The sequence below is a fragment of the Mobula hypostoma genome (genome assembly GCF_963921235.1).
Source record: "Mobula hypostoma chromosome 22 unlocalized genomic scaffold, sMobHyp1.1 SUPER_22_unloc_2, whole genome shotgun sequence".
NCBI classification, from domain to species: Eukaryota; Metazoa; Chordata; class Chondrichthyes; order Myliobatiformes; family Myliobatidae; genus Mobula; species Mobula hypostoma.
In genome coordinates this window covers 252,019-277,887 of record NW_026948153.1, presented here as the reverse complement: position 1 = coordinate 277,887, position 25,869 = coordinate 252,019, and the positions used below count along the sequence as shown (strand labels likewise).

The 25,869-nt window shown below is 46.2% G+C and overlaps 1 protein-coding gene across 1 annotated transcript in view; it reads left to right on the top strand.

Moving 5' to 3' along the window:
• The window catches only part of LOC134341305 (tubulin polyglutamylase TTLL13-like), a gene marked incomplete at its 5' end in the record, with an annotated part of 54,827 nt that extends 29,923 nt beyond the window's left edge, over positions 1–24,904 (top strand). The window contains 6 exons of the mRNA XM_063039183.1: positions 3,975–4,143; positions 6,511–6,684; positions 12,634–13,110; positions 17,058–17,487; positions 21,980–22,163; positions 23,260–24,904. Of these exons, the coding sequence (XP_062895253.1) occupies positions 3,975–4,143; positions 6,511–6,684; positions 12,634–13,110; positions 17,058–17,487; positions 21,980–22,163; positions 23,260–23,299 (1,474 nt within the window). The remainder of the gene's footprint in view (positions 1–3,974; positions 4,144–6,510; positions 6,685–12,633; positions 13,111–17,057; positions 17,488–21,979; positions 22,164–23,259) is intronic.
• Positions 24,905–25,869: the final 965 nt, after the last annotated feature.

The following is a 25,869-nucleotide window of genomic DNA, read 5'->3' as shown; positions in this document are numbered from 1 at the left end:
AGCATCCAGGGAATTGGCCTCCACTGCCTTCTGAGACAGAGCATTCCACAGATCCACAACTCTCTGGGTGAAAAGGTTTATCCTCAACTCCATTCTACATGGCCTACCCCTTATTGTCAAATTGTGGCCTCTGGTTCTGGACTCCCCCAACATCGGGAACATGTTTCCTGCCTCTAGCGTGTCCAATCCCTTAATAATCTTGTATGTTTCAATCAGATCCCCTCTCATCCTTCTAAATTTCAGTGTATACAAGCCCAGTTGCTCCAATCTTTCACCATATGACAGTCCCGCCATCCCGGGAATTAACCGCATGAACCTTGACTGCACTGCCTCAATAGCAAGAATGTCCTTCCTCAAATTTGGAGACCAAAACTGTACACAATACTTCAGTTGTGGTCTCACCAGGGCCCTGTACAACTGCAGAAGGACCTCTTTGCTCCTATACTCAACTCAACTCCCCTTGTTACGCCATTAGCTTTCTTCACTGCCTGCTGTACCTGCATGCTTCCTGTCAGTGACTGATGAACAAGGACACCAAGATCTTGTTGTACTTCCCCTTTCCTAACTTGACACCATTCAAATAGTAATCTGCCTTCCTGTTCTTGTCACCAAAATGGATAACCTCACATTTATCCACATTAAACTGCATCTGCCCACTCACCCAACCTGTCCAAGTCATCCTGCATTATCTCAACATCCTCTGCACATTTCATACTGCCACCCAGCTTTGTGTCATCTGCAAATTTGCTAATGTTACTTTTAATCCCTTCATCTAAATCATTAATGTATATTGTAAATAGCTGCGGTCCCAGCACCGAGCCTTGCGGTACCCCACTAGTCACCGCCTGCCATTCTGAAAGGGACCCATCAATCCCTACTCTTTGTTTCCTGTCTGCCAACCAATTTTCTATCCCTGTCAGTACCCTACCCCCAATACCATGTGCTCTAATTTTGCCCACTAATCTCCTATGTGGGACCTTATCAAAGGCTTTCTGAAAGTCCAGGTACACTGGCTCTCCCTTCTCCATTTTCATAGTTGCGTCCTCAAAAAATTCCAGAAGATTAGTCAAGCATGATTTCCCCTTCGTAAATCCATGCTGACTGAGACCGTCCTGTTACTGCTATCCAAATGTGCCGCTATTTCATCCTTTATAATGGACTCCAGCATCTTTCCCACCACTGATGTCAGGCTAACTGGTCTATAATTCCCTGTTTTCTCTCTCCCTCCTTTCTTAAAGAGTGGAATAACATTAGCTACCCTCCAGTCCTCAGGAACTGATCCTGAATCTATATAACATTGGAAAATAATTACCAATGCATCCAAGATTTCTAGAGCCACCTCAAGTACCCTGGGGTACAGACCATCAGGCCCTGGGGATTTACCATCTTTCAGTCCCATCAGTCTATCCAATACCATTTTCTGCCTAATGTGAATCTCCTTCAGTTCCTCTGTTACCCTAGGTCCTCCGGCCACTATTACATCTGGGAGTTTGGTTGTGTCTTCCCCAGTGAAGACAGATCCAAAGTACCTGTTCAACTCGTCTGCCATTTCCTTGTTCCCCATAATAAATTCACCCGTTTCTGTCTTCAAGGGCCCAACATTGGTCTTAACTAATGTTTTCCTCTTCACATACGTAAAGAAGCTTTTATTATCCTCCTTTCTATTCTTGGATAGCTTGCCTTCGTATCTCATCTTTTTTCCCCATATTGCCTTTTAAGTTATCCTCTGTTGCTCTTTAAAAGTCTCCCAATCCTCTGGCTTCCCGCTCATCTTTGCTATGTTATACTTCTTCTCTTTTATTTTTATACTATGCTTGACTTCCCTTGTCATCCATGGTCGTCCCTTACTCCCCTTAGAATCTTTCTTCCTCTTTGGAATGAACTGATCCTGCACCTTCCCAGAAGTACCTGCCATTGTTGTTCCACTGTCATCCCTGCTAGGGTATCTTTCCAGTCAACTTTGGCCAGCTCCTCCCTCATGGCTCCATAGTCCCCTTGTTCAACTGCAATACTGACACTTCCGAGTTTCCCTTCTCCCTCTCAAATTGTATTTGAAAACTTATCATATTATGGTCACTACCTCCTAATGGCTTCTTTACCTGGAGTTCCCTTATCAAATCCGGTTCATTACACAACACTAAATCCAGAATTGCCTTCTTCCTGGTAGGTTCCAGTACAAGCTACTCTCAGAATCCATCTCAGAGGCACTCCACAAACTCCCTTTCTTAAGGTCTGGACCAACCTGATTTTCCCAGTCTACCTGCATGTTGAAATCCCCCATAACAACCATAGCATTACCTTTGCGACATGCCAATTTTAACTCTTGATTCAACTTGCACCCTATATCCAGGCTACTGTTTGGGGCCCTGTAGATAACTTCCATTAAGGTCTTTTTGCCCTTACAATTTCTCAGTTCTATCTATACTGACTCTACATCTCCTGATTCTGTGTTGCCCTTGCAAGGGACTGAATTTCATTCCTCACCAACAGAGCCACCCCACCCCCTCTGCCCACCTGTCTGTTCTTTCGATAGGACGTATACCCTTGAATATTTATTTCCCAGCCCTGGTCCTTCTTTTGCAGCCATGTCTCTGTTATTCCCTCAACATCATACTTGCCAATTTCCAACTGAGCCTCAAGCTCATCCACTTTATTTCTTATACTCCATGCATTGATATATAATACTTTTAATGCATTACAGTACTCCGCTCACCTTTCACATCGATTCTTATTGCACTTGGCCATACTCTCCGATCCCTTCCTGAGCTTTCTACCCCCGTTAATTCTGTTGTCTTTCTTAACTTTCCTTATTCTCTCTTTCCCTTTAACTCCATCCTTATATTTCCTCTCCTCCCCCCCACTATTTAGTTTAAACACACCAGTGTAGCAGTGGCAAACCTGCCTGCCAGAATGCTGGTCCCCCGCCTGTTAAGGTGCAACCTGTCCCTTTTGTACAATTCATCCTTGCCCCAAAACAGATCCCAGTGGTCTTAAGAATCTAAATCCCTGCTTCCCATGGGGCCATGGCCCAATCATGGCCGTGGGACCAAGATCGCCCATGTCATACAACACGGCACATAATGATGATGTCATATGACCCAGCACATAATGATAGAAACATAGAAACGTACAGCTCAATACAGGCTCAATACAGAGCTGTGCCGAACATGTCCTTACTTTAAACATTACCTCGGGTTACCCATAGCCCTCCATTTTTCTAAGCTCCATGTACCTATCCAGGAGTCTTTTAAAAGACCCTATCATATCCGCCTCCACCACCGTTGCCGGCAGCCCATTCCACACACTCACCACCCTCTGTGTAAAAAAACTTAACCCGACATCTCCTCTGTATCTGCTTCCAAGCACCTTAAAACTGTGCCCTCTCATGCTAACCATTTCAGCCCTTTAACATCAAAAAAAGATGGGCTGGCATTGGAGAAAGTCCAGAGGAGGTTCAAAAGAATGATCCTGGAAATGAAAGGTTTAAGTTTTGAGGAGCGTTTGATGGCCCTGGGCCTGTACTTGCTGGAGTTTAGAAAAATGTGGGAGGATCACATTGAAATCTATCAAATATTGAAAGGCCTAGGCAGAGTGGATGTAGAAAGGCCGTTTCTTTCTGTACAGGAATCTAAAACCAGAGGACGCAGCCTGAGAATACAAGAATATCCTTTTCGAACAGAGACGAGGAGGGTTTTCTTCAGCTGGGGGTGGTGAATCTGTGGAAATAATTGCAAAATATGGCTGTGGAGGCCAAGTCATTGGGTAAGTGGAGGTTGATAGGTTCTTGTTTAGTAACGGGGGAGTCAAAGGTTATGGAGAGAAGGCTGGAGAAGGAAAATATCTCAGCGTGATGGTATTCTGGAGCAGGCTCGATGGGCTGAATGGCCTCATTTTGCTCCTGTGTTTTCTGGTCTTATGGTAAGAGATCAATTTTCAAAGGAATAACTGACACCTCCTCTTTGCTTTCATATTAGAGCTGACGAGACACGAAACAACCAGGCTACCTGGGTGGAACAGGTGGAAAAGTACGAAGACGAAAATATGGGGAACTTCAAAAGGATCTACCCGAGCTCCACTTCAGAGAAATACGAGAAGTTCTTGGAAACAGTTGACTCCAAGGCTCGGGAAGAATATGTCAGGCAGGTTTACACTGCCCCTCCCAGTCCTGCCCCCTCCCTCCCTTCCTCTTCAGTGTCCCACAGCCACCCAGTGTCCCATCACCTGTCAAACGGTGAAAGGCCTCGAAAGAGTGGATGTGAGAGATGCTTCCTATGGAGGGAGAGTCTTGAACCAGGGAACACAGCCTCAGAACAGAGGCGGAGGAGTGTCCTCTTAGAAAGGAGGAGAGGAGGAATTTCTTTAGCCAGAGAGTGGTGAATCCGTGGAATTTGCTCCACAGGTGGCTGTGGAGGCCAAGTTATTGGGTATATTTAAAGCAGATGCTGATAGATTCTTGATTGGTCAGGGCATAAAGCGATAAGGGGAGAAGGTAGGAGATTGCGACTGAGAGGGAAAATGGATCAGCCATGATGAAATGGCAGAGCAGACTTGATGGACCAAATGGCCTAATTCTGATCTGCATCTTATGGTCTTAACCACATTCTCTACTACCCCTCTATAATCCCTCCCCAATCCTTTCACCCTCTTTCTAATCCCACACCACTTCCCCACTACCCACAACACAATTGTTCGCGTTCTGGTTGCCTCATGATTGGAAAGGTGCAGAGGAGGTTTCCCAGGATGCTGCCCAGATCAGAGAGCATGTCTTTATGGGAATGGGTGAACGAGTTAAGGCTTTTCTTTTTGGAGCGAAGGAGGGTGAGAGGTGACTTGATGAAGGAGATGAAAAAGGCATAGATCAAATGGGCAGTCAGAGACTTTTTCCCAGGTTGGAAGTGGCTAATGGGGAAGGGGGCATCATTTTAAGGTAATTGGAGGAAAGTATAGGGGGGATGTCAGCGGTAAGTTCTTCACACAGAGAGTAGTGAGTGCATGGAACACCCTGCCAGGGGTGGTGGTAGAGGCAGATACATTAGGGACATTAAAGAGACTCTTAGATGGGAACATGGATGATAGAAGAATGGAGGGCTCTGTGGAAGGGAAAGGTTAAATTGACCTTAAAGTAGGCTAAAGAATAGCACCACATTGTGGGGTGAAGGGCCTGTACTGTGCTGTCAGGTTCTCTGTTCTCTCCCTCCACAGCTATATATTCTTACCATCATTAAGGATCCCCACCACCCAGGACATGCCCTCTTCTCATTGCTACCATCAGGGAGGAGGTACAGGAGCCTGAAGACCCACAGTCAACGGTTCAGGAACAGCTTCTTCCCCTGTGCCACCGGATTTCAGAATGGACACTGAGCCCAGGAACACCACCTCACTGTTTCTTGCAGTCTTTTTGCACTGCTCATTTAGTTTAATTTTTAGTATGTTTCCTATTGCAACTTACAGTGTTTTTATGTCGCAAGTTTCACAACAACTTTCCCAATATATGTCAATGATGTGAAACCTGATTCTGATCAAGTGTGGTGATTCATCACTGGTGATACGGAACAGAATCAGAATTTGGTTCATATCACTGGGGTACGTGGTGAAACTTGTTGTTACGTGTGGTAGCAGTACAATGTAATACATAATAATCAAAACTGTGAGTGTATATATATATTTATATATATAACAGTTAAATTAATTAAGTAGTGCAAAAAGAGGGGGAGGAAAGTAGTGAGCTTGTGTCCATTCAGAAACCTGATGGCTGAGGGGAAGGAGCTGTTCCTGAATTGTTGAGTTTGTGCCTTCAGGCTCCTGTACCCTCCCCACTGATGGTTGCAGTGAGAAGAAGGCATGCCCTGGGCGATGGGGGTCCTTGATGGTGGAGGCCGTCTTTTTGAGGCATCACTCCTTGAAGATGCCCTGGATGCTGGGGAGGTTAGTGCTCATGATGAGCTGACTCAGTTCACAACTTTCTGTAGCTCCTTTCGGTCCTGTGCAGTGCCCACTCCCCCACCATACCAGATGGTGAAGCAGCTGATTAGAATGCTCTCCATGGTACATCTGTAGAGATTTGCAAGTGTCTTTGCAGACCTACTAAATCACCTCAGCCTCCTCATGATATATAGCCGATGTTGTGCCTTCTTTGTAACTGCATCGATATCCTCAGAGATGCTGACACCCAGGAACATGAAATTGCTCACTCTCTCCACTTCTGATCCCTCTGTGAGGACTGATGTGTGTTCCCTCATCTTACCCTTTGAGGTCTGCAATCAGTTCTTTGGTCTTACTGACGTTGAGTGCAAGGTCAGGTACACTTCCCGTTCCTATGTCAAAGAGCACCCCACCCCCCTCAATGTTAGACTCACGGGTGATTCTTGCCCCCGGTACTGCTCCCTCTGGAACAGCCGAGCGTGCTGTCCCTACTGGGCATAAGGTTGGAAGATTGAAGAGGTGGGAGAGGGTATTGTTAATATTGGTACAATGGCTTGGTATTGAAAATCTTGCTATCTCTCCAGGCAGATACGCAGGGAAATTCAGCAGAGGCAGGAGCAGAAGGAAATGCTCCTCAAAGAACTGGGGTTCCCTGAAGAGAACCTGCAAGAAGAGTCCCAGTTGCAGAAGAATCCAACCCTGTTGATCTTGGTGAAGCCAAAGTCACCAGAAGGACTGCAGACGTCATCATCCTCCACTCCTGTAAGAGTTTCTCTTGGTTGACGTGCTAAGTCGCCTTAGGTGGGACTAATGATTTAATCTACGCAATGTAGATGATTTCAGCTGAGCTGACATCTTGTAGATGATTTAAAGCTCAGCTCAAAGCAACCTCTCAGCTAAGTCAAGATTGGGAATTAAATATCCAAGGATATCAGGTTATACGGTATGATAGGCAGGAAGGTAAGGGAGGTGGGGTAGCTCTCTAAGGATGAGATCAGTGCGACAGTGAGAGACGATATAAGATCTAAGGAGCAGAATGTTGAGTCCACCTAGGTAGAGATTAGGAACAGTAAGGGAAAAAAAAATCACTGGTGGGAGTTGTCGATCAGCCACCAAATAATAACATTACAGTGGCACAGGCAATAAACAGAAATATCTCAGGCACGTAAGAATGGAACAGCAGTTATCATGGGAGACTAACTTGCACATAGATTGGGTGAATCAAGTTGGTCGAGACAGTCTTGTGGAGGACTTCTTAGAACGCATAAATGATGGCTTTCTTGAACAGCGTGTTACTTAACCTACAAGAGAATGTGTTATCTTAGATCTGGTCCTGTGCAATGAGAAAGTTAAAATTAGTGATCTTGTAGTTAGGGATCCTCTTGGAAAGAGTGATCACAGTATGACTGAGTTTCCCATACAAATGGAGGGTGCAAAAGTAGTCTGGGAACACAGGCTATATGGTGGGACTATTGAGGAGCAGTGGAAGACTTTCAAAGAGATTTTTCACGGTGCTCAACAAAAGTATATTCCAGTTAAAAGCAAGGACAATAAGGGTGGGGAGAGCCAGTCTTGGATAACTAAGGAAATTAAAGAAGGTGTCAAACTAAAAGCGTGTGAATAGAAAGCTTCCAAGAGTAGTGGGAAACTGGAAGACTGGGAAAACTTTAAAAAGCAACAAAGACCCATCAAGCAACTAATAAAGAAAGGGAATAAGGAAAGAAAATAAACTAAAATTCTCTGGACTGTGGGCAGGTTCTGGTGGATTAGAAGACGGCGAATGTCACGCCACTGTTCAAAAAATGATGTAGGCAAAAGCAGGTAACTACAGGTCAGTTAGTTTAACATCTGTAGTTGGGAAAATGCTTGAAGCTATCATTAAAGAAGAAATAGCGAGACATCTGGCAAGAAATGGATCCATCAGGCAGATGCCGCATGGATTCAGCAAGGGCAGATTGTTTGACAAAGTTACTGGAGTTCTTTGAGGATATAACAAGTGCAGTGGATAGAGGGGAACAGATGGACGTTATTTACTTGGATTTCTGGAATGTGTTTGATAAGGTGCTGCATAAAAGACTTATCCATAAGATAAGGATGCAAAGAGTTGGGGTGATGTATTAGCATGGATACAGGATTGGCTAACTGAAAGAAAGCAGAGTTGGGATACATGGGTGTTACTCTGGTTGGCAATCCGTGGTGAGCGGTGGTGCCATATGGGTCGATGCTGGGCCTGCAACTGTTCACGATATATATTAACGATCTCGAAGAGGGAACCGAGTGTAGTGTATCGCTTAAGTTTGCTGATGATACCAAATTGAGTGGAAAAGTAAATTGTGCAGAAGATACAGAGAGATATGTATAGATAGGTTAAGTGAGTGGGCACGGGTCTGGCAGATGAGGTCATCCACTTTGGAAGGAAAAATGGAAGAGCAGATTATTATTTAAACGGTAAAAATTTCCAGCATACTGCTGTGCTGAGGGACTTGGGAGTACTTGTACATGAATCACAAAAGGTTGGTTTGCAGGTGCAGCAGGCTATCACGAAAGCAAATGGAATACAGTCTTGGCCTTCATTACTAGAGGGACTGAATTGAAGAGCAGGGAAGTTAAGCTGTAACTGTACAGGGTACTGGTGAGGCTGCACCTGGAGTACTACATGCAGTTCTGGTCTCCATACTTGAGGAAGGATATACTGGCTTTGGAGGCAGTTTGATGGTCAGGTTGGGATTGGTGCGGGGAGAGTGGAGGGCAGTGCATTCAGTGGAGGAGTGAAGGAGTGATGAAGTCGATGTCCCGTCGGCAATTCGAGATGAGAAGATCCAGAGCAGGCAGAGAACCAGAGCGGGGAGTCCAAGTAGAGGAGGAGGTGATTGAGGGTAATTTCAGAGATGTGAGAGCGGATCTTTTACACAGAGAGTGGTGGGTGCCTGCGGTGGCGGTAGAGATAGATACATTAGAGATTTTTAAGAGACGTTTAGATAGGCACATGAATGTGAGGAAGATGGGAGGATATGGACATTGTGTAGGCAGGAGAGATGAGTTTAGTTAGCTATTTGATTACTAATTTAATTGGTCTGGCACAACATTGAGGGCTGAAGGGCCTGTTCCTGTACTATACTGTTGTATGTTCTATTAAAGGACTCTTGCCCTCAGCTGCAGGGATATCTTTGAACGAATGTCTGAGGGTCACGCCATTGGGTCTTTTCACTGCTTTAGCCTTCATACAAAGCGGGGCTTTGGTTCGGAGGTTGGGAACGTGAGCTGGCTTTCAAGTTAGCAACCAAACCTGTTGGCAGATGTTTGCCCTGGCCAGACAGCTTGGTGTCAGCGTGAACGAGAGAGAGAGAGAGAGAGAGGATTCCAGTCTTTCTGCTTGTAAGGATGTAATGCTGAGGCTTTATAAGGCAGTAGTGAGGCCTCACCTGGAGTCTTGTGTGCATTTTTGGGCCCCTTATCTCAGAAAGGATGGACTGATATTGGATGTTTGCTCAGGCAACACATCACCAAATAATTAGATAGAGCGTCAAAGGTTAAAGGGAAAATGGGTTTGAGAGGGAAATAGATCAGCCATGATGAAACAGCGGAGCAGACTCGATAGGCTGAAAGGCCTGACTCTGCTCCAATGTCTTAAGTTCTTCCGGTCTTTCATATGGAGACTGTCCTCCAGTCCGCTGAAGGAGTCTGTTAATGAGCTAGACCTGGAGGTTCTGCATTGGTCGGAATGGACCATGGATGTTGTGTCCTAGCTGTCTACATGATGTGCAAGCCAGGGAAGTACAATACAGAGAGCAAGTTGTTGCCCACACAGCAGGCTAGCTCTCTCCATGCAGCTGATGAATGCAAAGGAATGGCAGAGATCGACAGTTTGGCATCAGCCCAAAACGACTGGTTTTAAGGCGTCAGTAACCCACCTAGGTGCCTTCTCCTGTCAGTAGAAACGGTTCCGCCAGTCTTAGTAGCTCAGCCAGACGTGAAGGCCAGGAGCTGGACTTGGTTGTCAGAAGCCTGCCCTGCCGTGCAATGTGATCATGTCTGCTCTATGCTGACTACAATCCTTGTTTTCCTGTACTGGTTTACATATTAATAAACAGCCAGTAGGTGGAGATTGTGTCTCTCTCAGCCTTTGGCAGTCCATCAGGGTCAAGCATATTTTGCTTCCAACCCACAACACACACACCAAGTGCTGGAGGAACTCAGCAGGTCAGGCAGCAACTCCGGTGAGGAATAGAGTCGATGTTTCAAACCGAGACCCCCTCATCAGGACTGGAAAGGAACTGGGAAGAAGCCAGAATAAGACTGGGAGGTGGTGGGAGCGTGGAGGGAAGGAGTACAAGCTGGCAGGTGATAGATGAGACCAGGTAAGGGGGAAGATGGATAAAGTTAGAAGCTGGAAGGGTTTAGGTCAGGGGTTCCCAATATCATAAAACCACAAGATATTGGAGCAGAATTAGGCCATTAGTCTGCTCTGCATTTCATCATGGCTGATCCATCTTCCCTCTCAGCCCCAATCTCCTGCCTTCTCCCTTTATCCCTTCATGCCCTGACCGACCTCTGCCTTAAATATACAAAAATACTTGGCCTTCACAGCTGACTGTGGCAATAAATGCCACAGATTCACCACTCTCTGGCTAAAGAACTTTCTTCTCATCTTCCTATTCATCTCTAAAAGGACACCTCGCTATTATGAGACTGTCCTCTGGTCTTAGACTCCCTACCATAAGAAACATCCTCTCCACATTCACTCTGAGACCCCTTGCTTAATTGTACTGGTCCGTGGCAAGTAAAAGCTTGGGAACCCCTGGTAGAGGTGGAAGAGTTAAAGGGCTGAAGGAGGAGGAATCTGATGGGAGAGGAGAGTGGACCATGGGAGAAGGGGAATTAGGAAGAGAAGAGGGTGAAGATGGGAAGGTCTTCATTGAGTTCACAACATCCAATCTGCTCTGGTACCACAGTATTTATGTGGGCTGTCCTGCTGAGACTCTGGACAATGTTGGCCCCTCCAGGACATTGATAGTTGGGTCTTAAACAACTGTTGGGTCATTGAATATCAGGGGTAAGCAGTTAGATGCCCTCTTGCTGGAGATATCATTACCTGGTGTACTGGTGGCATGATAACTTGGCTTCCTGGTGTCTGGCTATAACACTGAAGAGTCCCAAGCCTACTGTCTCCCCTGTGGGACCTTTCTTACCTGTCTGCTGTAGTAGTGAAATCTGCCCCAAAACCTTGTAAATTATAATTCTTTGAGGACAAAGAAATCTGGCTGCGGGAAACAAGCTTCGATTGTGTAGAGCTTTTCATTGATGGCATGAACTTCTATTTTTCCAACTACCGGTAATTTTTTCCCTCCTGCTTCTAATTCCCCATTCTGGCCTCTTTTCCACATCTCCCTATCACCTCCCCTGGTACCCCTCCTCCTCCCCTTTCTCCTGTGGTTCACTGTCCTCTCCTATCAGATTCCTCCTTCTCCAGCCCTTTTACCTTTTCCACCGATCACCTTCCAGCTTCTTACTTCATCCCGCTCTCCCACCCACCGAGCTGCACACATAATCTTCCAGCCTGTCCTCCTTCCCTTCTCGCCACCTTTTTTATATTGGCTTCTTCCCCCTTCCCTTTTCAGTCCTGATGTAGGGTCTTGGCCCGGAAACATCAACTGTTTATTCATTTCCATAGATGCTGACTGACTTGCTGAGTTCCTCCAGTATTTTGTTTGTAGAATTCCATTTGCCTTTGCCAGTATCTACATTACTCACAGCCAACGTTCTGTGTCCCCCCCCCCCAGCTCTCCCTATACAGTAGCATTCTGTGATATCTCTATCTCTCTCTCTCTCTCTCTCTCTCTCTCTCATTCTCTCTCATTCTCTCTCATTCTCTCTCTTTCTCTCTCGCCCTCGCCCAAGGGTGACCTGCAGACTAGTGGAGGGAAGGATCACCTTACACCTCCTTTGGTAGAGATGTATCCCCACCCCACCACCCAGCTACACCTTTAACCACACATTATAGTCCAGCTCCCCTGTGGCGTTTACCCTTCAGGGAAATATCTAAAATAACTCGCACAAAATGCTGGAGGAACTCAGTAGGCTAGGCTACAGTGAATTCTAAATCACAACTGTCTATGTTAAAAAGAAATTACTTCATTGCCCCTCTGACCCAGGCCTAGGCTGATTCCAGACTGAACAAGAGGCCTGAGCGGAAACCCAGGAACTGGAATCTCTGTAGCCAAAGTGAAGAGATTTATGGCAACTTCAGAATTATCCTCAATCTCTTTCCTCCAGTTATTGACCCTCCTGCCGCTGAAAGCAGTTTCTCTTGACCCACCCTCCATTATTTGATTGCCTCTAATAAATCTGCCTTTATCACCTGTCTCAAAGGGCAGTAGCACTGGGGCTTCTCACATCTCACCACATTAAATGGTCCCCTCTCCCTGGGCCAGCTGCTCACTGACCTGTTCCGGTATCAGGAATGGCATTATTAGTGTCATGTTATTCTATAATATCATGGAAATAAATCTTTGACTACATCGTGTTCTTGTCACTGGTACCATTGTGAAGGATTCTTCTGCACGCCTCTCTGAGTCTGAGGCGAAACTGAGTGGTATTCTGAGTGTCACAAGTTCAGGAAGTTCATCTGACACTGACCACCAAGATTGTTTTTTACTGAGTGTTTTAAAATGCCAGCTGTTGTCAAAGTTTTTTTTCTTCTGTATTCTTCAGACCAGCCAAGTGCTAGGAATTGTCTCCAGCCCAAGCCAGCGAGCAGGCAGCTGGGAGGAGAAGAATGTGGGCCACAGCTGTGAATTGTCTCCAGGCAGAGCAGATGTTGAGCCAGAGCTGGTTTCTGAACAGAAGGCCGATGGCACAGAACACTGCTCGCTGCTCCAGAACCAATCCCAAGCAGAGCAGAAAGAACCAGGCCAGAAGCAGGAGCAGACAGAGGTTCCATCGGAGATCCCTGCTGAAGCACAAGAGGGAAATGCTGTGAGTGAGGCAGTGAACCAACCGGAGGCCAATGGTCAGAAGTTCCAACAGCAGGCCCAAGTCCTGGATAAACAAGAGGCCGAAGACGGGGATCAGCAGCAGCTTCAAGATCTGGTCCCACTGGAGCCCCAAGCTCTGAAAGAGGCCAAAGACCTGGCGCAGCAGGAGGCGGGAGATGAAACTGGGCAGGAGTCACCATACCCACCTCTGCTGGTAATGTTGCAGCTCTAACAAAGCCCTAGTTAGACTACGCTTGGGAGTATTGTGTTCAGTTCCAGTCACCTCATTACAGGAAGGATGTGGAAGCTTTAGGTAAGGTGCAGAGGAGATTTACCAGAATGCTGCCTGAACTGGAGGACATGTCTCGTGAAGATAGGTTTAGCCAGCTGAGGCTTTTCTCTTTGGAGCAAAGAAGGATAAGGGGTGACTTGATGGAAGTGTATAAGACGATAAGAAGCACAGATGAATTGGACAGCCAGAGTTTTCTTCCCAGGCAGAAATGGCAAATGCCAGGAAGCATAATTTCAAGGCGATCGGAGGGAAATATAGAGGGGATGATAGAGGCAGAGAGTAGTGGGTGCATGGAACACCCTGTCATGGGTGGTGCTAAAGGCAGATACATTAGGGACATTCAGGAAATGCTTAGATGGGCACATGATGATGGAAAAATAGAGGGTTAAGTAGGAGAGAAGGGTTAGATTGATCTTAAAGTAGGTTAAAAGTTGGTACAACATCGTGGGTGAAAAGGAATGCACTGTGCTGTGGTGTTCGATGATCTATGTTCTAAATCACACATAGGCAAGTTGAGAATTTGAATTGACCAACAGGAACAACAGGAAGCCCAAGTCATAGTCACAGAGCTATCGGTCCCTTTGCCCTAATGCCAACCACGATTACAGGGATTTGAGGACCTGAGTTATAGGAAAAGGCTGAACTGTTTGGAACTTCATTCCCCAGGGCGTAGGAGGTGGAGGGGAGACTTGATTGAGGTATACAAAATGATGAGAAGTATCCATAGTGTAAAGGCAGGCAGGCTTTTCCCACTGAGGTTGGGTGGCACTGAACTGGAGGTCATAGGTTAAGGGTGAAAGGTGAGTGTTCAAGGGGAACCTGAGGGGAATCTTCTTCACTCAGAGTGTGGAATGAGCTGCCAGCGGAAGTGGTAAATTGTGGTTAGATTGCAATATTGAAGAGAAGTTTGGATGGGTCCATAGATGGGAGGGTAGGGATGGCTACAGTCCAGGTGCTGGACGACAGGACTCGGCAGATTAATAAATTGGCACGGCCTGGATGTGCTGAAAGGCCTATTTATGAACTAAATGACTCTTTGGCTGCTAATCTGTACTAAATACTCTACCATTGAGCTTATAAAATTCATTTTAAAATGACAAAATTTTAGAAAATACTAGAAACTGGAGCAGCCTTCATGAATTTTTTGGCCTCTGTAAAACCATAAAACATAGGAGCAGAATTAGGCCATTCGGCCCATTGAGTCTGCTCTGCTATTCCATCGTGGCTGATTTACTATCTCTCTCAACCCTGTTCCTCCTGCCTTCTCCCCATATCATTTGACGCCCTGACTAATCAAGAACCTGCCAACCTTCGGTTTAAATATACCCAATGACCTGGCCTCCGCAGCCGTCTTGTGGTAACAAATTTCACAGATTCACCACCCAATGACTAGATGCATTCTATGACCCTTATAGGATTCCATGCATTTACAGGCTCTCTCAGGAGTAGACAGGGTTCAGTTCCTGAGAACAGTCTGTAAGATGGAAATGAACAGAAATAGTGCACGGGACAGGGTCACAGGAAAAACTACGACAAGGGAGCGAACAGGTGTGGCAAGAGCAGCTGCCAGCCCGTCTCACTGACCCAGTGAGAGGAGGAATTGAATTTAATTGAATTGAATATTATTTTTTACGTCTTTCACATACACGAGGAGTAAAAATCTTTATGTTACATCTCCGTCTGAATGTGCAATGTGTAAATTGTAGTAATTAGTAATAAATAGTATGTCCAGTAAGTTATACAACAGTACAGTCAATATAGCTCAGAAATATGGTTGTGTCAGCGTGAATTAATCAGTCTGATGGCCTGCTGGAAGAAGCTGTCCTGGAGCCTGTTGGTCCTGGCTTTAATGCTGCGGTACCATTTCCCGGATGGTAGCAACTGGAACAGTTTGTGGTTGGGGTGACTTGGGTCCCCAGTGATCCTGCAGGCCCTTTGTACACACCTGTCCTTGTAAATGTCCTGAATCATGGGAAGTTCACAAGTACAGATGTGCTGGGCTGTCCACACCACTCTCTGCAGAGTCTTGCGATTGAGGGAAGTACAGTTCCCATACCAGGCACTGATGCAGCCAGTCAGGATGCTCTCAGTTGTGCCCCTGTAGAAAGTTCTTAGTTTCTGGGGACTCATGCCGAATTTCTTCAACTGTCTGAGGTGAAAGAGGCGCTGCTGTGCTTTTTTCACCACACAGCTGATGTGTACAAACCACGTGAGATCCTCGGTGACGTGTATACCGAGGAACTTGAAGCTGTTCACCCTCTCAACCCCAGATCCATTGATGTCAATTGATGTCTCCATTCCTCCTGTAGTCCACAACCAGCTCCTTTGTTTTTGCGACATTGAGGGAGAGGTTGTTTTCTTGACACCACTGTGTCAGGGTGATGACCACTTCTCTCTGGGCTGCCTTGTTATTATTTGAGATCAGGCCAGTCAGTGTATAGAGAGTCTGTTCAGTGGTCCCATCACTGCTCGGCCTGAACCAGCCCCCTGATTGTAGTGGCTTGGCTGGATCAAGAATGCAGTGTGGGGAGCGAACACCAAGTTACAGAACCACTAACGCCATCTGGGGCACAGGCCTTTGACAGCAGCTCGCCAGAGTCCTCCATCCTGGGAGTCTTTCAACCTGTTCCCAGGTGTGGCCCATCTTCTTGGCATATCCTTCCTCTCCCAGGGATGGAGCTTCTGTTGGGGTTTCTGCAGCTCTGGGTTTTTAACCCCATGCCCAGGTGAGGGGATGGTGGGAGTGAAAGCAGTTGGGGAAGCTCCATTCCCACAAGGTAGAAGATTCCTGCGGCGTCGGAGAGTCATAGAAAAATACGGCAGATAAGCAGGCCCTTCAGCCCATCTAGTCCATGCCGAGCCATTTTAAACCGTCTATTCCCATCGACCTGCACCGGGACCATTGCCATCCATATCCCCTACCATCCATGTACCTATCCAAACTTCTGTTAAATGTGGAAACCGAGCTCGCACGCACCATTTATGCTGGCAGCTTGTTCCAAACTCTCCCCACCCTCTGAGTGAAAAAGTTTCCCCTCATGTTTCCAGGTGGCAAATGCAGTTACTACATTGCCCATTCTAAAAGAAACTGTCCGAGTTTTGAACAGATACTAATGGGTCCCTTGCAATTATTTCCCGAGAACATTAAACTGATCCAACACCGTGCCTTTTCTTTAAAATATCTCAGTCAGGTTAGACTGAAATGTCTAGACAGAGCGGATGTGGAGAGGATGTTTTTGAAAGCGGGAGAGTGGAGAACCAGACAGTGCAGCCTCAGAAATGAGGTTCGTCACTTTAGAATAGAGATGGGGAAGAATTTCTTCAGCCAGAGGGTGGTGAATCTGGAATTCATCGCCACAGGCGGCTGTGGAGGCCAAGTCATTGGGGATATTTAAAACCAGAGTTTGATAGGCTCTTGGTTAGTCAGGGCATCAAAGGTTATGGCGAGAAGGCAGGAGAATGTGGTTGAGGTTATAAATCAGCCATGATGGAATAGAAGGACGTCCCTTTAGAACGGAGATGAGGAGGAATTTCTTTAGCCAGAGGGTGGTGAATCTGTGGAATTCATCGCCACAGACGGCTGTGGAGGCCAAGTCGTTGGGTGTACTTAAAATGAAGGTTAAGAGGCTCTTGATTTGTAAGTGTGTCAGAGGTTACGGGGAGAAGGCAGAAGGCTGGGGTTGAGATGGACAATAAATCAGCCATGAAGGAATGGTGGAGTAGACTCGGAGGACCAAGTGGTCTAATTCTGTTGCTAAGATTTATGGTCTATCTACGAATAGGTTATGAGGTCAGCACTACATTGTGGGCTGAGTGGCCTACAACATTCTGTGTTCTAAACCTTTCATCTATATTTCTGTTTTCTTCAGAATACCCAGTCGGAGGTCTTCGAGGAGCTTGACCAGAAGAGCACAGTTGTTGGGGAGGAAACCGAACCAGCGGACGCGTGCAGCATGCTGCCGGCCGAAAGCACAGAGCAGAATGGGAGCTCGAGGCAATTCCTCCCTGAGGTCCAGAGTCAGCTCAGGAGCCAAGGTGGCCCCGAGGCCCAGGCGCTCCCCCAGGGGGGGCAAAAGGCCGCAAGAGAGACACTGAGCGAAACGGGCAACCCGCATGCCGCCTCGAAGGCCATCAAGAAGTTGTCTAAGGTCCTGAAACGCAACCGCAGCCAAGTGGGCCTGGCAAGCAATGTGAATTGTTCCGGACAGACTGATGCTGCAGAGCACGTTAATGTCACTGAGGAGATTTCAAATGCACCTCGGGATCAGCGTGGTTCCTGTTGCAACTGCTGGGGTTACAGTAAGTGAAATACAACCTTTTAGCCTTCTAAACTTGAAATCTGGGTTTCCTCACTTGCAGGGACTCCACAGTTGTGTTCTCAGTATTACTTGTTTAGTCTTTGTATTTGCACAGTTCGTCTTCTCTTGCCCATTGGTTGCTTGTCAGCGATTGTGTGTACAGTGCCTCTAAAAAAGCATTCGTCCCCTTTGGAGGTTTTCATGTTTTGTTGTTTTACAACACTGAATCATAGTGGATTTAATTTGGCTGTTTTGACACTGATCAACAGAGAAGACCTCTTTTGTGACCAAGTGAAAACAGATCTCTACAAAAGTGCTCTAAATTAATTACAATTATTAAACACAAAACAATTGACTACCTAAGTATTTTTCCCCTTCAAGTCACTATTTAATAGATGCACCTTTGGGAGCAATTATAGCCTTGAGTCTGTGTGGACAGGTCTCCATCAGCTTTGCACATCTGGACACTGCAATTTTTCCCCTTCCCCTTCCTTCTTTACAAAACTGCTCAAACTCTGCTAGATTTGCATGAGGATTCCGTGGGGCAACACTGTAGCGTAGTGGTTAGCGCAATACCTTACAGTACCGGCGACCCCAGTTCAATTTCAGCCGTTGCCCGTAGAGAATCTGTATGTTCTCCCCATGACCGCGAGGGTTTCCTCCGGATGCTCTGGTTTCCTCCCACAGCCCAAAGACCTACCAGTTGCTAGGTTGATTGGTGGTTGTAAAACTGTCCTGTGATTGGGCCGGAATTAAATCGGGGGATTGCTGGGTGGCACAGCGGAAGGGTTTACTCCACACTGTATGTTAATAACATCAAATAAGTAAATTAATTAACTCAAAACATGAGGTTCCTCACTTTCAGGGACTCTGCAGTTTGTGTTCTCGGTACTATTTATTTATTTGTCTGGGTTTTTTTGCACGTTGGTTGCTTTTCAGTCTTTGTGTGTAGATTTTCATTGATTCTGCTGCAGTTCGTTGTCCTACTGTGAATGCCCGAAGAAAGTTCATCTCAGGGTAGTATATGGTGGCGTATATGTACTTCAAAAATAGATTTACTTTGAACTTTGAACCTCGAAGTAAGGGAAACATAACCTTCAGACCACATTCAGAGTATTGTCAGCTGTGGAAGCTCCTACCAAAATTTGGTTGCCCCCCCCATGCCTAACCAACATCATCCGTCAGTTCCCCAAAGGCATGGAAGGCTGCATCAACATGTGTGGTGAGTTGTCAAACCCATTTTCCATCAGCAACGGCGTAAAACAGGGTTGTGTCCTGGCTCTTACTCTGTTTGGACCATTCTTCGCTGCTGTTCTTTAGGATGCCACATCAGACCTGAAGTCAGGGGTCTTCCTACAAACAAGGGCTGATGGCGGGCTCCTCAACCTCGCAAGATTGAGAGCAAAATCAAAAGGCAGGGACATTGTGGCGCATGAGCTACAGTTTGCTAATGACTGTGCACTGGTTGCCCACTCTCTCGAAGACTTACAGGAGATCACCAGTGCAGCCAAAAGCTTCGGACTGACAATCAGCCTGAAAAAGACGGAAGTTTTGTACCAACCAGCTCCTGGCTCAAGCTACGAAGAACCAACTGAACTCCTTGATGACACTTGTCTCAATGCTCTCAACAAGTTTTCCTACCTGGGAAGCATAATAACATCCTCAGCTTCTCTGGATGTAGAGACTGAGTCAAGAACCAGAAAACCCTGCTTTGCCTTTGGTCAGCTGAAAGATCGAGTTTGGTCACAGATCATCAGTTTGGCCACCAAGTGCAAGGTACACAGGGCCGTTGCCATATCAACCTTGTTATAACGGATGTGAGACATGGTGCCCATGTCAGAGACACTTACGCCAGCTTGACCAACTGCAGCAGCGTCACCTACGTTCTCTGATGAAGATCACCTGGTAAGACAAGGTCTCCAATACCGAGGTCCTCTCTCGAGCTGGAATGCCAGCAGTTTCAACCTTGGTGATGTCAGCCCAACTGCACTGGGCAGGACATGTTGTCAGAATGCCTGATGGAAGACTGCCCAAGGACATCTTGTACGGCTAACTGTCCAGTAGTACCCAAAAATGAGGAGGCCAGCGACTACGGTACAAGAAAGTTCTGCACAGGAGCCTCAAGAAAGCTGACATTGCCCCATCAACATGGGAAGATCTGGCTCAAGATCGCTCACAGTGGAGGGACACCATCAGAAAAGGTGTGGATGCTGCTGAGAACAAGCTGAACGAGGCAACAGAGGAAAGGCACAGGAAGCGCCACAACAGAGCTCCTGCCCCTGCTGTCCCTCCAGGCCTCACCTGCCAAGTATGTGGCAAGTAGTGCCCGTCAAGGATCGGCCTGTACAATCACTCCAGGATGCACATATCAAACCCCACTAACTGACTGAAAGTAACCGTCATCATCCTATGGGATGGATAGCCAGAGAGATTGTCAGCTGTTCTCAAGGTTCAAGATTCAAGTTCATTTATATGTGTGCAGTACAGTGCAAAAGTCTATATATATCGAGAGGGAGAGCGCGAACTAGGGTGCCTAAGAGTCTGGCCATTCTCATCTGACCTCTCTCATTAACAAAGTGTTTTCACCCACAGAACTGCTGCTCACGGGATGTTTTTCAGTTTTTCACAACATTCTCTATAAACTCTAGAGACTGTTGTGCTTGAAAATCCCCAGGAGATCAGCAGTTTCTGAAATACTCAAACCAACCGCGTATGGCACCAACAATCATTCCACGGTCAAAGTCACTTAGATCACATTTCTTCCCCCATTCTGATGCTTAGACTGAGCAACAACTGAACCTCTTGACCATGTCTGCACGCTTTCATGCACTGAGCTGCTGCCACATGATTGGCTGGTTCGATATTTGCATTTACGAGCCGGTGTACCAAATAAAGTGGCTAATAAACCTTGTGTAGGAACATTTTTTTTTAATTCGGAATGTGTGCTAGATTTTATTACAGCCTTGTGGGCTGAGTAAAACTGAATTATTAGTTGTTGAATTAAGTGTTTCAGGAAACAATTAAGTGCCCAACGCGTCACCAGCACCAGACTACCAGCCATCAAGGAGGTATTCCAAGTACAGTAATTATTAAAGTATGCTTACGGTGCACAGCCTCGAGGCTCATCTTCTTGCAGGCAGCCACAAAACAAAGAAATGTCAGAGAACCCACTTAAAGAAAGCAACCCATGAAACAAGACCATCAGACATGCAAAGTCACGCGAACAACAGAAACAACAGACGAGTAACGCTCAGAACATCAAACATCAGAACGCAGGATCCCCAGAAGTGGGTCCACACCCACGAGCCACCAGGGGGTGAGTGAAGCCGGTCCAGGAGCTTACCCACCATCAAGGGCCAGTAACGTCAGGGAGGATCCCACCCACCCTGCTCACGGACTGTTTGTCCCTCTCCCATCGGGGAGGAGGCTGCATAGCGTCCACGCCTGGACCAGCAGACTCAGAAACAGTGACTAACCCACACCCCCAACCACCACTACCTGATCATTTCCTGTCAGAGTCACCTTCTGTACAGACACTCAGTGATTCAGGAACAGTCTCTTCCCCCGTCATCAGATTTCTGAATGGACATTGAACCTGTGAACACTAACTCACTATTTTCTTTTTGTCTTTTTGCACGACTTATTTAATTGTTTAATTTTTTATATATTTACTGTAATTCACAGTTTTTATTTTCTATTGCAAGGTACTGCTGCCGCACAACGACAAATTTCATGGGATATACTGATGGTATTAAAGCTGATTGTGATTTTGAGACACTCCTGTGCCTAGAGTCACCTTATGCACATACAATCAATCCATGTATATAAGCTATCTTATGTATTTATATTTATTGTGTTTTTATTATTATTATTATTGTGTTCTTTATCTTATGGAGCTTATCTTAGTAGTGAGTTAAGCATCAATTTGTCGAACTTCTAGTTTTCTTCTTCACCATTCCCCATTCTCATTTCTCTCTCTCACCTTATCTCCTTACCTGCCCATCACCTCCCTCTGGTGCTCCACCATCGTCCCCTTCTTCCATGGCCTTCTGTCCTCTCCTATCAGATTCCCCCTTCCCCAGCCCTTCATCACTTCCACCAATCGACTTCCCAGCTCTTTACTTCACCCCACCCCCTCTTTTGGTCTCACCTATCACCTGCCACCTCGTACTTCTTCCTCTCCTCCCCCACCCTCAACGTCTTCTCCCTTCCTTTCCAGTCCTGATGAAGGGTCTCAGCCTAAAGCGTCGACTGTTTACACTTTTCCGTAAATGCTGCCTGACCTGCTGAGTTTTTCTGGCACTTTGTGTGTGTTGCCTTGGATTTCCAGCATCTGCAGATTTTCTTGTGTTTGGCTTGGTGTGTTTTATTTATCTCCTACATCCCATCCAGAGTTACGATTATTTCATTCTCCTTAACACTTGTGTACTGAAAATGACACTAAACAATCTTGAATGTTTTTCGATAGCTAAAGTATTCAGTTCATACCCCAGACAGGATCTGCTGCATGAGCTGGTTACGGGACAGTGCCGTGGAACGCGACTGCAGGAACCCGCCCGAGCACCAGCAGAATCAAGTTGCCGAGAGGTTTCCCAACGCGTCTGCCTATCCCGAGAGGGTGACCGAGGACAGGAGCAAACCCAGGATTAGACAAAGGGACCTCAACAGTCATGGCAGGTAAAAAAAAAAGGTGAACGCCAGAAGTTTTCTCTGGGGTTTCCTCCGGGTGCTCCGGTTTCCTCCCACCGTCCAAAGACGTACCGGTCAGTAGTTTAATTGGTCATTGTAAATTGCCCCGTGATTAGGCTGGGGTTAAATCGGGAGATTGCTGGGCGGTGAGGCTCAAAGGGCCGGGAGGGTCAATTCTGTGCCGTCTCTCAATCAATGAATCAATCAACCTAACCCTCCCCTCCCGCACAGCCCGCCATTTTCCATCATCCGTCAGCCTATCTAAGTGTCTGTAAAGCACCGCAGTCAGAATAATGCCTTCAGTGCCACCAGGTTCAGGAACAGTTATTACCACTCAACCATCAGGGTGAAGGTACAGGAGCCTCAGGACTCACACCACCAGGGTCAGGAACAGTTATTACCCCTCAACCATCAGGAAGGAGGTACAGGAGCTTCAGGACCCACACCACCAGGGTCAGGAACAGTTATTACCCCTCAGCCAGGGGTGCACTGCTGCCGGATCTCACCGGAGTGCCACTCCGGCACCTCTGTAAAAAATGTCAAAATATACAAGCGGGGAATTTAACAGCGGCCGCTATAGTTGATTGGAAAGAGGCTCTTTTTATCTTTGTGTTGATAGGAAAAAGAGTAGTGAGCAATGAATGAGACAAAATACATTTCCAAACCTCCCAAATGGTTGCTGTCCTCCCGTGTTAACATTTCTCACTTACAAAATGCGATATTTTCTATTCATACAGATACAATTATAATTTCTGTAAAGATTCAAGCTTCTTTCACTTTTTATATACTTAAAGACTAAACAGGATTTGTATTGGTCTAACCATGTAATACCCGATCTGTGAGGATATTGTGGGTATCCACACACACAGGTACACTTCCTGTCCAACCATTTCTGCGTGAGAAACGGTACGAGGCAGAGTTGCCAACCTACCGCTTTTGATACTAATATTCACCAATATTCGCGGCTTAACCAATTGTTCATCAGACGTTCTTGTTTCATACTTGATTACTTGGTTCCAATTTAGGTGGCTGAAAGTGTAAAAAACTTACTTGCATTGTTTCTGTTATTTTGATACCTGCTTAGGAACACTGCTCAGCACTGCGGGCCCTGCTGTCTGCTCTGACTGAGCCGTAGAAGTAAGGCTACATCTGTGGTGGTCGCCAATACAAAGGTAAATTTTTCTCACTAACAACCCTATGGCTTCTAAGCAAACAACGTTACTTTACTTGCTTGATAATTATATTTTATGATAATTAGTGAGTACAACCATGCAATACTTTGTCATATTATTAAATTAAGTATGATATGTTTTATTGTACCAGTTATACACTGAAGTGTAGTGATAGGCTATAGTCTTGTTAATGTCGTAACTATCACTATATTTCTGTGGAGCTGGGGAATTCATGTATTTCTTTCATCTTGGTTCAGTGCCTGACATTATAAGAAGCCCTGTTCACATATATATGTCACACCCAATTTGTGTACCTGCTCAAGGCGAGTGAAGAGGACGGACGAGTGCGGGAGCGGTCGGCGGTTCCGGGACGGCGGATACCGGAATTCGACGGTTCGAAGGTTGTTGGAGGTTCGGAGGTCGTTACGTGGACGGATCGGGGAGGTGTGAGCTCCAACGACTTAATTTGGTGCACAAAACTGACAAATTTACTGAGTGGCACCTTTTTTTTTGTGTCCACTACCACACCACCAAAAAGAGTTATGAAGTGTAACTTAACTGTACATTGTGTATTGTCTGATATTTTACAGTGTGGGCTTGTATCGGGGTGCATTACGTAGCGTCTACGCAAATGTGAGTACACAGTTTGGTAGGGCCTACGGCAGTTCCCCTAGACGGACGTGAGTTGATCGAGCTGAGCGTTACATATCTATCTAGCTAGGGTGCCTGAGACTTTTGCACACAGCGCTGTATTTGTCAACATGGAGCGGAGAGCGAGCTTGTAAATCTGGCAGGAGCAAAGAATGTTGGGAATGGCGAGGGTGGAGCACCGCGGGAGGGGTGTGGGACAGGTGGCAGAGGAGGAGTGCCAATGCACTTGTATAGCGTGGTTGCAGACACACCCAGCCCTGAGACACCAGGCAAGGCCATTTGATTCCAAACAACTGGTTTATTGATCATTACAGATGTCTCTCTGGTGCTTCCCACTCACTGCCTCTCCCTTCCCCTATTCCCAACCATGATCCCCCCTCTCACAGTCCACAATAGAGACCCACATCAGAATCAGGTTGATCATCACTCAAATACATAATGAAATTTGTATTTTTTTTGCAGCAGTACAGTGTAATCCATAAAATCACTACAGCACTGTGCAAAAGTCTTTGGCACGCTATTTATATATATGGTTGTGTGTGTGTGTCTGTCCCTAAGAATTTGGCACAGTACTGTACATACTTTGATAGAAAATTTTTCAAAGTTCCAAGTTGAAAGTAAACTTTCACTTTTCATCTTGCAGGCGGTAACAGTCCACGTTGGCAATGATCTACAGAAAAACCGCTTCAGCCGTTACTAGGTGATTCAACGCCTCTACAGTGCACTGATGCCCCTGTCCACTTACGCTCCAGCCTCTTCCGTCTTGGACATGATACGACGCCGCTTAAATTTAAGAAGAAATCATTTTATAACTTGCTAATCTACTGAGTGGAAATTTTAGTCCTTAACTTCCTACTTTTTGTAAATGTATCTCTTTCCAAAACGAATTAAATATATTTAAAGCTTGCAAACCACTGTAATGTTGCATCAGTTCTTTTGCCTCCCCAGTAGATAACGTGTTGATGATATTTTACCTGTGTGGTTGAGGGAGGGAGAGATAGCGGTGGGAACATTGACCCATAGAAACAAAGAAAATCTACAGCACAATACAGGCCCTTTGGCCCACAAAGCTGTGCCGAACATGTCCCTACCTTAGAAATTACCTCGGGTTACCCATAGTCCTCTATTTTTCTAAGCTCCATGTTCCTACCCAGGAGTCTCTTAAGAGACCGTTTTGTTTCTGCCTCCACCACCACCGCCGGCAGCCCATTCCATGCACTCACCACTCTCTGCATAGAAAAACTTACCCCTGACATCTCCTCTGTACCTACTTCCGAGCACCTAAAAACTATGCCCTCTCGTGCTAGCCAGTTCAGCCCTGGGGAAAAGCCTCTGACTATCCACACAATCAATGCTTCTGGTTATCTTATACACCTCTGTCAGCCACCTCTCATCCTCTGTCGCTCCAGGGAGAAAGGGCTGAATTCACTCAATCTATTCTCACAAGGCATGCCCTCCAATCCGGGCAACATCCTTGTAAATCTCCTCTGCACCCTTTCTACGGTTTCCACATCCTTCTATAGTGAGGCGACCAGAATTGAGCGCAGTACTCCAAGTGGGGTCTGACCAGGGTCCTAAGGAGCTGCAACATTATCTCTCGGCTCTTCAACTCAATCCCACGATTGATGAAGGCCAATGCACTGTATGCCTTCGTAACCATAGAGTCAACCTGTGTAGCTATATTAATACTATATTCTGCCAACATATTTGACCTACCAAAATGAACCACCTCACACATAGCTGGGTTGAACGCCATCTGCCGTTTCTCAGCCCAGTTTTGCATCCTATCAATGTCCCACTTTAACCTCTGACAGCCATCCACACTGTCCACAACACACTCAACCTTTGTGTCATCAGCAAATTTACTAACC